The sequence below is a fragment of the Cyprinodon tularosa genome, unplaced genomic scaffold (assembly GCF_016077235.1).
Source record: "Cyprinodon tularosa strain WSP-4 unplaced genomic scaffold, ASM1607723v1 ctg362, whole genome shotgun sequence".
Lineage (NCBI taxonomy): Eukaryota > Metazoa > Chordata > Actinopteri > Cyprinodontiformes > Cyprinodontidae > Cyprinodon > Cyprinodon tularosa.
The window spans coordinates 820,425-834,044 of record NW_024039077.1 but is presented as its reverse complement, the minus strand read 5'-3'; the positions used below and the strand labels follow the sequence as shown (position 1 = coordinate 834,044).

Here is a 13,620-nt window from a genome sequence, read left to right as displayed (position 1 = left end):
TATAAAAAAAAAAAAAGATTAAAAAGAGGCAAAGTTAAAGCGCCTTTTCAAACCTTTTCATGGCATATTTATTTTAGTCCTAGATGTTTTGCTAATGTGGCTGCTCACTGGGTTCCGGGTTTGATTCCCGGCCCAGGGTCTTTCTGCATGGAGTTTGCATGTCTCCCTGAGCATGCGTTGGTTCTCTCCGGGTACTCCGGCTTCCTCCCACAGTCCGAAAACATGACTGTTAGGTTAATTGGCTTCTCTAAATTCTCCTTAGGTGTGAGTGAATGTGAATGATTGTTTGTATCTGTGATGGACTGGTGACCTGACCCCCGCCTCTCGCCCATAGGCAGCTGGAGATGGGCACCAGCACCCCTCGCATCCCCAACTGGGATTAAGCGTGACAGAAAATATTTACTAGAAAACAGTGATATTTATGTCACTGTTTTTACCATAATAAAACTTTAATTAATTAAATTATTTTTTATTTTAAAATGAAAATCAAATTTCTACTTGTTCTCCTTTTAATGTCTTGTATTTTGCAATCCAGTTATCTAAACATACATGGACATAACCATGACTGGAAATCTGCATAAAAACTTTTTTTTATTAGTGTTTTATCAAAACTGTCCTCCATCCAGTAGGGGGCGCTAGCGTTCACTGTTGCATCTCTACTCGTCTGATCCGGGGTCAGGGGTTGTGTTACAGTGCTGTGGTAGTTGTGTTGAGAGAAAGTCGCTGCAGAATGACCAGTTGAAGGACAACGAGAAAAAAAGACTTTTTTTCTGGATGTATTCCCGTAACAAGACCAACTCTTTGTGGCTCCAGTATTCCTTCGCAGCTGTTTATTAGAAGCTAATGGGAAGCTAACACAGGTAATTAAACACCTCAGTCGTGGATACTATGTAAGTTAATTATAAAAGTAACTAATTAAATCATTTATTTTCCTTTAAAGACTTAAATAGAGCTGAAGAGTTGCTATAAAGGGGCTTTTTTCCCCCCACAGTAACCGAGTTAGCAGGTGACCTGTCGCAGGTGTTGGGCTTTAGCTTAATTACAACGGCTAATGCGCGAGCCTTTCAGTATTACGGTACATCATTTAGAAATACAGAACCGTAATACTTGTACAAGAGTAAGTCGATTTAATTTTCCGTTTAAATGTAATTACAATTAAATATTTTATACCTATTGACCCTAAATATAAAGTCCAATGCAGTTAAGATTTAATAGGATAGCTTAGCGCCAATTAAGAATTATATGTTATTTACATTTTTAATAAAAATAAGGAAAGGTGACTTATGAACATTTGTCATATGATGATAAAAGCTAACCAACCTCTTAGTTTTAAGTGTTTTGCATCAATCTTTCTTTCTATGAGCTGCAGCAGGCCTTAATGTTGGCCTGTTAATGGATTATCCCACATGAGCTGTGTGCCTTTGCATCTCCGCCAAAGTAACCACGAGGTTTTTTTTGTTTTTTATGTTTTTTTTAACTCTACATGAAATCAGTTCAGACCTGGTAGATTTGCAGCTGTGATCTATCTCCACAGGATTATTTTCCAATAAATAGATAAGATAAAATAGATAATAGATAAAAATCTATCAGACAATTTAACTATATTTTTATGCTTCTGTAAGTAAAAATAAAATAACTTTAAGTCATCAAGAAGCTATACTGCTTATAATCAGGGACCCAGACATACAAGGAAACAAAACACGATTAAATATAGATGGCAAAACAAACTACTTTGCAGAAACAAAAACACAAAATCGCCACCCTGAATCCTCATACTGTCAAAAGTTACAGACTTCCATACAATTTTTATTATAGTAAAAATTCCATCAAACTAGATCACTTTATAAAGGATAGATAACATAGTAAATAGAAAACACTTAATTGAGTAATTCTTGAAAAGTTCAGTTAAGGCAAAAGGACATGAAGTTTTCTAGAAGACCTTTCGCCTCTCATCCAAGAGGCTTCTTAGGTTCTAACTAGTGGTGAGGAGCACTGAGATTAATATATTGTAAGGTTAACAATTCTGCATTTAGTCGTTGCACAGTTCAACAAAAATGTAAAGATCTAAACAATAATGGGAGCCATCGGCCACGATATAAGGTACTGTACTGTGTGTAGATTACCAGTACTTTTTGCTTGAAATACTTTTTAAATATATGTTAAGATGGGAAATCTTAAATTGCTTCATCAATGTCATTCCACATCCCTGGCCCCCCACGTCACACTAAAGCTGCTGCACTTCAGCTTCAATTTTTCTCCTTCTTGTGAGGTTTTCTTTCTATATCATGCATAATATAAGCGTTGTGTAGCTTGTTGCATTCTGTGCCTCTCTGGAGCTTCAGCCTGTTAAAGCGTGGGTCTGAGGAAGGCAATAAAAACCCGCTCAGAGCCATCAGGTATCAGAATGATGATCCACTGGAGTAAATTAGCGGACATGCATCGTTATGGTTCTAACTGGCTCAGTCAGCTCTCCTGTTGGGGGCTAATTACAATCCCACAATACCTCCTCAGTTTACCCCAGTTCATTTTTAATTCTACTTTTAGGATGAGAGGTTTTTAAAATTTAAGGTGAGCCTAAGCCTTTGCAAAATATTGCAAAGACATGGGTTTTGATTTTCAAACATATTTGTAAGTCGCTTTTATTTTTTGTTTTGCTCCAGGCTCTGCGAGTCTCTCTCCTGTGTTTTTTTTTAATTTATTTATTCATACTGCAGCAGTATTTAATAGCTACGTAGTGTGGCAACTTGTGTTCTCTAACTCTCTTATGGTTTTGTTTGCCTCAAGGTGATTTTTTTTTTTTTCAGTTGAAAACTGCATCTCAGCCCATAACCGTGCCTTTCTGCCTCTGTGTTACAGCCCACCGCCAGCTGAAGCATGATTCATCCAGAGCAGCAGAGGAAAAGCCTCGCTCTGCACAGACGACAGGCAGATTCCAGCCCCCGAGGGAGGGTGATGAGCACGGGTCCGCTGCAGGGCCTCATCCAGACTGCCATGCCTCGTTTCTTCTGCTTCCTGCTCCCCAGGGTTGATGCAGCTGATGTGGCTGCCGGGCAGATGCCCTCCTCCTCCTCCTCTTCCACCACTAGTCCTGCTCCTGCAGCCGTGCCTCAACCCAGCACTCTGCCAAAGAACATTTGCAAGCCAGAATTTCCTGACACTGGATGGGAGCGCATCAAGGACCTCTTTGATAGAGAGTTGGTGTCTGCTTTCTTATATAACCTTTAGTCGTTTTTTCACCAGAATCATCAAAACACATTTATTTAGTTTTTTCTTGGTTCAGTTGTTTAATATGTTTAGATTGAGACATATTAATGATATTTAATTTTTTTCTTTAACCAAACTTTTTGATGACATACAGAAAAGTCAAAGATTTGTGCTGAATTAGGGTGGGGAATTAATGTAATCAAGATTTTACAAATTGAAACTTTCAAATTGCAGAGGAACTCAATTTTGGTCACATATTATAAAAGTAAGAACAATAGACATTTGTCTCTCCTGCCCTTAAGATAGAGATAATACGCTTAAAGTAGGTTTGCCTCCAGCTACAGTTTTAGAGACGGCCTAATAAATTATATACTTTCATACTTCTGCTCTATGATAAAGGCCCAGACCCATATGAGGATGGAATAATGGGTATTTTATTGCATTTTCTGAACATCTGAAACTTCTGAAGTTTGAAAGTGGGAGACCGGAGTGATGGTGTATTAGTTACGACTTTTATAGAGGCAAGCAGCTGGTTGCAGGGAAATGTAGTGCTGCTAATATCCTATTGACTTGAGTAAAAGAAATATACTCAATAAAAACTAAATTGTTTGGACCAGTTTAAAATAAGGGATTTTTTTTTCTTCAGAACATTGCCAATTAAAGCTCAAATATGGCTTTAATGTAAAGGGGAATAAATTATGTTAAGTTATTTACATTGGCTGCAGCTGACCAATCGGAATTTCCAGTGTGATCTTAAAATAACTTCTCAAATGAAACGGGCCTCAAACAGGTGAAAAACAGAAAGCACATGTTCAGTTTCTGCAATGTTGAAGCTAGTCTGCCTGAGAGTTAAATTGAACGCTTCTGTACACAGTAGTAACCGTAGTCCTGGACAATTAACTCTGGAAAAGAAAGGTTTCAAGGTTATTGAAAACGATGAAACACTGAAGTGAAACTTCTGCATGTTTGCGGTTATTGAAAAGGAAAATCAAAAAAGCAAAATTGTGTTTGAAATAATAGTAATTAGGATTTTTGGCAAAATGGTTAAAGGCTTATTCTGGATTAGAACTTTGTAAAAATCCATTATTTTCTGCACCACCGTGTGTCTTCTCAGCTTTATGCTGCCAGCCCTGTTACTCGGCAATTATTAATGCCTGAAAAGGAAGGGATTGTAGATGTAGTCATACCAGCCCTTGTGCTCTTATTGCTATTCCCACCTTTTGGCTTACTATCCTTTCTATCTGACCAGCTTTGTCCTTCCTTTTTTCCTCTGATTTTTCCAACTTTCAATTCATCCATCCCAATTTACTTCCTAAATTTACTCCTTGCCTACCTTTTTTTTTTCCATACACACCTTTGAGATACCTCTGCTTCAGCACACCAGAATCCAATTGGCTGATTTGCCTCCTAATTATCTAGTCAGGTTTTCCAGAGTCCTGCTTTTGACGTGATTTTTTTTTGTCCAAGATGGATTAAAGGATCTAAAAAGGTGAAAAACACATAAAAGCCTAATTTCTGGAAAGAACCCAGCACTATACAGACTACTTACTGTGGCAGTGTCGTTCAAATGAACAAAGAGAGGTTGGATTAATGTAAATAATGTCAATTGTGTGGTACAATAGTCAGGAAACCTAAAATATCTCTAAAGATTATGTATACCGGTATGTTTTTATTTATTAATTTTTTTTGTCCTAGTGAGACTCTGAAACACCCAGAGGAGCTCATCACGGTGATCAAATGTGGCGTCCTGGGCGCGATCACAGGCTTTGTGTACGGCGGCCTGCCTGCTGCACGCTTTGCTAGGCAGAGGTATATCCAGATCAGCCAGGCGGAGGTGTACACGAGTCGCGTGGAAGCAGTGGTAGGTGAAATTCTCATCCAAGTGTGAATGATCCTGACTATCTGTTCTGTTTATTAAATTTAAACATGCTTTTAGGGACCAGATGTGAAGTTTTTATCACATCAACATTGTTTTAATATCAAAATCTATTAATTCTTTTGTGTTATCCTAAGTCCCACTAATTTAGGCAGAAAATTAAAGTTGAGCCTCTTTTTAGATGATTTGTGAAAAAAAAAAATGGGTCAAGAAACATAATCCTCTAAATTCTTCCTTCTTTCCAACCTTTAGCGCTCAGCTCACAATGCCGCCATCCGAGGTTTCTTGCGGTACGGATGGAGATGGAGCTGGAGGGTGTCTCTGATAGTCACTTTGTTCAGGTGAGCAGAAGAGCTTAACTATTCTAAGAATTTAAGGGAATTCATTGTTTTACACCAACATTATTTTAAAGGCTTAATAGGTTAAAGGAGAAGTTCGGTTTTTTACACTTTAAGCCCATTTTCTGTAGTGTCCAGGATGAAATCGAATGATCGACACCAAAAGTTTGACAATTGGTCCTGTCTCTGCTTTTTGGCTCATATAGAATCACCCCCTGGCTGCTTTAGAATGGCTTGCATAGAGCATGTCCGATAATGTCCTTAAAACGACCTTAAACGTTCTTTTTTTTAAATATGCTACTCACCGGGTCGTCAGCGCTGTTCAATGACGTTCCAAAAAAAGTTTCGTAAAGAAAAAACGTTCCTGTAGTGTTTTATTTAGCATTTTGTAAATCCCATTGAGTTCTGTTGGAATAGTCAATATTCCCCTGCCACCGGAAACGGAAATGGGGTCTGTTTACACAGTTGTAGTCTTTTCGCTTCACTCTGTGTACTCCGACGTCGAGAATCAAGAATCCACCTTTCGTATTCCATTTTCAGAGTTTTTTAAAGTGTTTAACAGAGATGTTAGCACCTCGACGTCGGAGTACACAGAGTGAAGCGAAAAGACTACAACTGCGTAAACAGGCCCCATTTCCGTTTCCGGTGGCAGGGGAATATTGACTATTCCAACAGAACTCAATGGGATTTACAAAATGCTAAATAAAACACTACAGGAACGTTTTTTCTTTACGAAACTTTTTTTGGAACGTCATTGAACAGCGCTGACGACCCGGTGAGTAGCATATTTTAAAAAAAGAACGTTTAAGGTTGTTTTAAGGACATTATCGGACATGCTCTATGCAAGCCATTCTAAAGCAGCCAGGGGTGGATTCTAAATGAGCCAAAAAGCAGAGACAGGAGCAATTGTCAAACTTTTGGTGTCGATCATTCGATTTCATCCTGGACACTACAGAAAATGGGCTTAAAGTGTAAGAAACCGAACTTCTCCTTTAATTTCATTGAACAATATTTAACTGTATTTTCACATTTCACCTTCAAACATTAGTGTTTATTTGGGATTTTATGTGAATGACTGATGGAAAAACTTTCACCATATTGGATGTATATTATTAAGCTCTCATTAAAACCAATAAACACTTAGACAGGAACTGAGATAGTTGAAGACACCTGTTTATTAATAGAGGATTTTCTACATGCAACACAAAGGGACACTTTTTACAGCTTCATAATCGGTGAGCCTGATCACAGCGAGCAGTTTTAGCACCTTTAGCGTCTTTTAACGGAGTCGTAACCTGGTAACTTGCATATGCAAAGAAAAAAAGTAAATGCTTAACCAGACAAGTTTTTCTCGAGAAGAAAAACACTTGGTGATCAATATGAATAGGCGTTCAGCGTTGGCAACATTAGCAGTTTACCAATGTTTCACTTTCTGTCTGCATCTCAGCCCCTGACTGTTGGAGGCAAATCAGGCTAATAAATGAAGGAGGAGCAAAATCGTACTCTGTTGATTGATTGTTCAGCAGGTTTTAATGGAGGCTCATCAAAAACGTTTCAATATGAAAAGTTGACGCCTTTCAGTATTTTTTTTTTTTTTTATGATTAAACTTTTATTGTTTTTTAGGCCCAATTTTTTACAAAACATTTAAGAGAGGAGTAAACAAAACAGGGTGAAACTGAATACACGATCATATGACAGAACATAGAGTAAAAAATAACAAACAATATAACAACAAGAACAAAAAAAAAAACTACCAACTTCCAAGACAGTTGAGCTCAATCCTTGCTCCATATCTTAAACAGAGGTAACCACCACAATGCTATACATCCCATTGTCCCCTCTAAAATTCTCAATCCCCAGGTAGTCTTTCAGTGACCATATCTTGAGATGAGCCCAGTCCAGCACAATCTTTATTTCCATACACCAACCCAAGTCATAATGATCACTGCATTCAGATTTCAAATCTTAGCTACCCTGAAATGAGTATAGACCTAAAAACAGACCCCATTTCTCATTATATCTATCAATATCGTTTGTTAATCTAAAGGATATCTTTTCAAAAGCAGCTACTCTGCCTAGCTCTGTCATCCATTCCTGAAATACTGGGCCCTCTGCATCTTTCCACTTTCTCATTATCATCTGTTTACCTATCATTATACTTGTCTGAATCCAATTAGCTAGGGCAGGGGTCTGCAACCTTTCATATTCAAAGAGCCGTTTTGACCAGAGTTCGACCACGTAAAAGTTGTGTAGAGCCGCAAAATATAACATGACTTTTACTAGAAAACCTTTTTTTCTTTTAATCTTATATAGGAAATTAGTTTTTGCCATCTCAAACAATCAAAAATTCATTTATTTTTAATGTTAAAAAATATAATTTACAAGCTAATTAGGGATGCACGATATTGGGATTTTGGCCGATATCCGATATGCCGATATTTTAAAACTCATGTAGCCAATAACCCATATCGATACCGATGTTAAAGCTGGACAAAAATAAGTAGTCATTGAAAATAGCAGTTTTGTTATCCATTTCTGACACTTTGAAAAATAATATACTCAAATATATTTTCATATGCTGATATCAAATTAATTTTTATTTATTTATTTATTTTTTATTTATTATTAAAAAAATAAATAAAAAAAAGTAAAAAAATAAATAAATAAAAAATATATATAAAAAAAAAATAAATTAATTAAAAAAATAAATAAATAAAATAAATTTTTAAAAACACGGTATCGATCTATTTTACTTTCAAAATCTGGTGAAATTTCATCGTTCTGTTACAAACTCTCGTGATATTTTGCAAATTCTTGTGAGATTTTGTTAGTAAAATAGATCGATACCGCGTCAATATATCAACATATAAAAATATGGCAACATTTGGTGAATTTTCGGGGGATTTCGTAGCATAACGATGACATATAGCAACATTTCATTAGTAAAAGAGATTGATATGGTGTTTTTAAATGGCAATATATCAGCATATGAAGATATTGGGATATTTTAATCAATCAATATTTTCCCCTCGTCTTTACACTGGAAAAATGATCTAGAAATAAGTAAAACTTTCTTACATTAAGTGTATTTACCCTTGATTTGAGTAGGTAAATGAGATAGTTTGCCAATGGAATGATTATTTTTACTCTTAAAATAAGGTAATTAGATAATATTCACTTTAAATAAGAGAATGCAAATGTGTTTTCTTATTTTAAATCTAAATTGTCTTGTTTCAATGGCAAAATGTCTCTTTTATCTCCTCAATTCAAGAACAAATGCACTTATTTTAAGAAAAAAATGACTTATCAAGATTTAGTTTTTTGCAGTGTAGTAGTTATTAAGTCTGTAAAAAAGACGTTTTTGAGGAAGAAGTAGCATTTTATTATTATTTTTTTTTTTAGACTTTAGAAACTTTAGAAAGCTGATCGAATATCAGGTTAAATATTGGTGGGGTGGCCGATGTCCGATAATCAGTTTTAAGGCAGATACCAATAGGGGGCCGGTTATATCCTGCATCCCTACTTAAAACATATTTCTGGTTCTTTTAATCTCATTCTTTTCCATCTTATAAAAAACACTAAAGCTATTGATACCGGTATATATTAAAGTAAATTATTTAGCTCTTTATATACATTTTAGCCACTATTAAGAGCCGCTGGAGAGGGTCCAAAGAGCCATATGTGGCTCTGGAGCCGCAGGTTGCAGACCCCTGAGCTAGGGGTTTTTCAATATCTGTCAAGGGTTTAGGGTTACCTAATATGTAAAGACTGGGGCAGAAGTCAAAATCCACTCCAATGACCTCTGTAATAATTTTGTGAACCCTTTTCCAAAATGTTTGAACCTTAGGGCATAACCATAGGGCATGAGTCAGTGTGCCCAACTCGACGCCTTTCAGTATTATTACTAGGTATATCCCGCTGCAACCTTTTCATTTCTGATCGGTACCAATATTGCAGCTTTCAGAACTGACCCATACCGATATTTGCCCAAGGCAATATCAGCATAAATCATAAATTCTATTATTACAATGTTTTTTATTGCAAATCTTAAAAAAGCATTGGTAAAGTGATATAAATAAAACGTAGAAGAAAAGTCAACAATAAATGGTATGACATCAAGTGACCTCTGTAAAATTGTCCAACGTTTTCAGGGGTTGACGTTAAAGATTTTTACCAGTTGCCCAAAGGGCAAGTGACTTTCACATTTCATTTACCCAGAAACAATTTTTACTTGCCCAGTATAATATTTGATAAATATAGTTCCTAATATTCCTTTTTGTATATATATATATCAATAAAACATGTTTTTTTTTTTATGTTTTTTGTATTTCAGTAAGTTTACAGGTTCCTGGTGTGTATCTGCATGCGTCAGATAATGTGTTAATAGTGTTAACATGCTTTTCAATCCTTCCTGCACATTCTTTTCAAACTAACCTTTGCTTTAAACTCTTGTGTGCTTGGAAAAATATAAATTGTAATGTTAAAAAATCTAAAAAAAACTTGACCGGTTAAAATAATAATAAATCACAAGACGGAAGTCAATGTCACAAATGAATAACTTTTATTTTAGAGTCACAGTATGTTTATACAAGATAACAGTATTAATATAATGTGACTTTTCTAGAGAATCATTATACATAATTATTTTATACAGGGTTTCCACAGTCTGACATCATTTCAGAATTTCCTGACTTTTAACTGCCTCAGGATTAGTTTTCCCTAACAAAATAAATGCAGCCGTTTGTCGTTTTGGTAACTACATCCAAATTACCGCTAGGTGGACAAAAATCACGCCATCTGGCGGAAAATCACGCAGCTTTTTCAAATAATGTTTTTATTTTTATTTTTTTAATGTAGAAAAATTCAAAAGTTGTGAATATTTTAGAAAGATAATGCTGTGCTGAAAAATAATAAGTCAACCCTCATTTAAGTGTGTCTGTTTTTCCTTTGTCTTTTAGCTCTGTGAGCACTGGCCTGTCCGTCTACAGAGACAAAGATGCCCTCAGTAATTATGTCGCAGCTGGAGGTGAGTAGTCTGAGCTCCAATTGGCTCAGGGAGCGTGAAGATTACTTTGATCTTTATAGTCAAAAAATACTGAAAGAACAACATGTTAACATGCTAACTTGATCTATTCCGGAATTGGGAGAAATTACTTAATATTAAAGCAAATTATGTTGATAAAACCTGTAGAAATTAAACCCATCTTTAGCCTTGTGGAAATCTTATTTCTTGTGTTTATTCCAGTGCATTGAGCTCTGATTGATGATAAACTGTCTATGTGAGCAGCTGTCACTGTAGGCCTTTACCGGCTGAACCTGGGCCTGAGAGGGCTGCTGGCTGGAAGCATCATCGGAGCGGTGCTGGGGTAAGGTTGGCCTCTCATTTTCCTCTGCACAGCCCCATTTAAAGGAACAGGTGAAGATCCGTCTGTAAATGTGCAAAATGTGGCTCCACACAAACCTTTAATGTTTACTTCTACTTACATCCTTATGTTTGAGTCTTGTATGTTCACTCATGCTTGTGAGAGTAGTGGGAGCTCTGGCAGCCAGCTGCGCCCCTCCCAGCTACCCTCTGCTGCCCAGCTGTACCTTTGCCCACCCCTCCATCCTGCTCCCAAGTCTGTTCACTGTGCCAGAGGGACTCATGTGCACCGCAGTTGGCCATGTTTTTTGGGCACTGGAGTTGAAAAGGCCAGCCAAAGCATCAGCTGCCTCTCAACGTGGACACCATGACCATAACTTCTGCCTCCTAAACTCTCCTCTTCTGATTTAAATTTGGAGTCTTAATCATCTGTCCTCATCTGTTGTTGTTGAGCTCACTGGGCTAATAGAGGGCATAACGACTTTATTGGCACAATAGAGGAATGGATTGTTTGTAGTCATCGCTTGTTGGCTCTGAACTGCAGCGTCCCCCTCTCTATGTGGCTGACGGGCAGCCACCTGGACGTTTGTGTGCAAACAGCTCCAGCCAGTCTGGGCTGAAGGAGGTGAGATGGAAACGGTGCAGGACAGTGAAGCTAACGCATCACGCTCCAGATCTCTGGGCGATGGTTCCAAAAAACAAAAAGTGGAAGGAATCAGCGGTTAGTTTTATTTAACTAGAATGAACTCTTTGGGTGAAACCTGAAATTTTCAGCTTCATATAAGAAAGTCTTGTCTTAATAGATTATGATTAATATTTATGATTTTAAGAAGAAATAATCAGCATAGTAGATCTTTAGCAGTGCTGCAGCAGAGCCCTTAAGTTTTGATTTTGTTTATTTTGCAGGCAGTAACCTCTTTTCTTGTGGTTACCTGCCTTTTTTGAAGCATTTCTTCATTACTCCTGTTCAAAAAAAGATTTTCGAGACAAAAAAAAACAACTTTGAGTCATGTTTGAACTGATGCAGCTTGGTCTGTGTTCTACTCACCCAATTTTCATTTATATATTCAGAAACTAGAGGGTGTTAGCTTTCAAATAATGTATTGCACATTTAATTTGGGTTTTTAGTTTCTAAGTTATTTGCTTTTCCATTTGGGAATGCAAAATAGGTGAGAATTTCCCAATATAAGGTGGATGTTGAGAGGTTAAATTCACAGCATCTTTTACACAAGGCTTATTTTTCTGCTGAAATGTCTCCACAGGGTTCCTGTAGGGGCCGTGGTCGTCGGCTTGCAGTCTCTGACTGGAGAAACCTTCAGAGAACGGAGGCGGCGAGAGCGCCGAGAGCTCTACGAGCTCAAGCTAGCAGAATGGTAAGAAAAAGTACCTGCTACCAGATTCGACTCATGACCTGAACTGTTGGAGCGTTTTTCAAATATTTCTACACAACCAATCAGTCATGGGTGGGGTAATGTTACAAACAGCATCATCATTTGAAGTAGTGGTTTTGTCACTTTTTAGGTGATGCATTTATATCTATTAACACTTTAATGTAAATGTTTTAATTTAATTACTGCGGCGGATCTCAATATCCCATATTGGTTGGTTAAAAACCACAATTGTTATCAGAAAAATACGTGGATCCCTTTAACTATTCATTATTTAATTTGGCAGCCATGCCTTGAGATCACATAAAGTGCATGCATTGCCTCTCCCTCCATTTGTATTGATTATTGTTTTGTTTTTTTTCATTTTTAAATAAATCTTTTTTTGTTTTGTTTTGTTTAAATTGAGACTCATCTTACATTTCTTATTATGGTGTCATTTTTTAAAATGTAAATGAAGAAAGAAAAAGCAATATCAGCCTAATGAATCGGCCCAAAAATTGGCAGCACATATCAGGAATTAGACTGTCAAAATAACGCGAATTGGCCTCATAAAATCTGTATGTAGCGATCTCTAGTCTCAACCCAGAATTAGGGAATTACTTGCTTAGAAGATTGACTGAAAACGCCACATGGAGCAAAAACCAAAATAAAATGTAAAAAGTAGAGAAAAAAACTATTTGGTTTAAATTTTTATAACACAAATAAGATGTTGGACTAAGAATAGTGTTTTGTTCTTCCTTTTTCTGATAAGGACGGCCCGTTTGCAGATGACTGATGAGCTGATTGACAGCTTGAACGTCACTGCTCGGCCAGAAGAAGCCACCAAAGACGTGGAGAGGATTGAGGAGCTGCTCCGTTTATCCCAAAATGACGATCCGGACCAAAACCACAGCCACTGACTGCAGCTGGATCACGTGTCATGGTGTTTTTTCCATACGTTGAAGGTGGGACATAACTCATTAAAAGGCAATATTTTTGCCTGGACTCAGGATTGGAAGATGCCAAACGCTGCTTCTACTTGCTGTTAGATATAGGGAAGGTTACAGCAACAAATGAGGATTAGAAGGATTTTAAAATCCAATTTACATCCAAACCTCTGGTATGTAAAACAATCAATCATTGGAATTAATAAATGTCTTAAATTACATTTGGGTTTCTAAATATTAGTTTTTTTTCTTTATAACGGTCGCTAATAAACGTCAAGCTAAATGTCTTTGCTTTAAAATACTGATTTAGGAACTGCCCAAATATCATAAAAAACACATTTTTAAACGTAAAGAATTGTTTATGAACTTGTTTACGGGCTAAATTAATTAACCAAACCTTTGCTTTCAACATTTGAAATTCAAAAATACTCAAATGTATTTATATATTGATATAAAGTGATTTATTTGGGAATGCTGCAAGAGTCCTGTGGAGGCTTCAGCATCTCCAGATGCAAAGAACTGGTA

General features: G+C 36.7%; 1 protein-coding gene across 1 annotated transcript; it reads left to right on the top strand.

Moving 5' to 3' along the window:
- Positions 1-659: 659 nt before the first annotated feature.
- timmdc1 (translocase of inner mitochondrial membrane domain containing 1) lies at positions 660-13,263 on the top strand. The gene is made up of 8 exons (XM_038295874.1): positions 660-860; positions 2,857-3,194; positions 4,900-5,065; positions 5,333-5,421; positions 10,378-10,445; positions 10,707-10,785; positions 12,044-12,154; positions 12,921-13,263. Exons 2-8 carry the CDS (start codon positions 2,875-2,877, stop codon positions 13,066-13,068), a joined length of 981 nt encoding a protein of 326 aa, XP_038151802.1. The 5' UTR covers positions 660-860; positions 2,857-2,874; the 3' UTR covers positions 13,069-13,263.
- The last annotated feature ends 357 nt before the right edge of the window (positions 13,264-13,620 follow it).

Bases quoted from the DNA above. Each gene is read 5' to 3' on its own strand.
- timmdc1 (XM_038295874.1), top strand. From the start codon at position 2,875: ATGATTCATCCAGAGCAGCAGAGGAAAAGCCTCGCTCTGCACAGACGA. The intron at 5,422-10,377 runs GTGAGCAGAAGA...TTTGTCTTTTAG, and splicing joins CTGATAGTCACTTTGTTCAG to CTCTGTGAGCACTGGCCTGT. The intron at 10,786-12,043 runs GTAAGGTTGGCC...ATGTCTCCACAG, and splicing joins ATCATCGGAGCGGTGCTGGG to GGTTCCTGTAGGGGCCGTGG.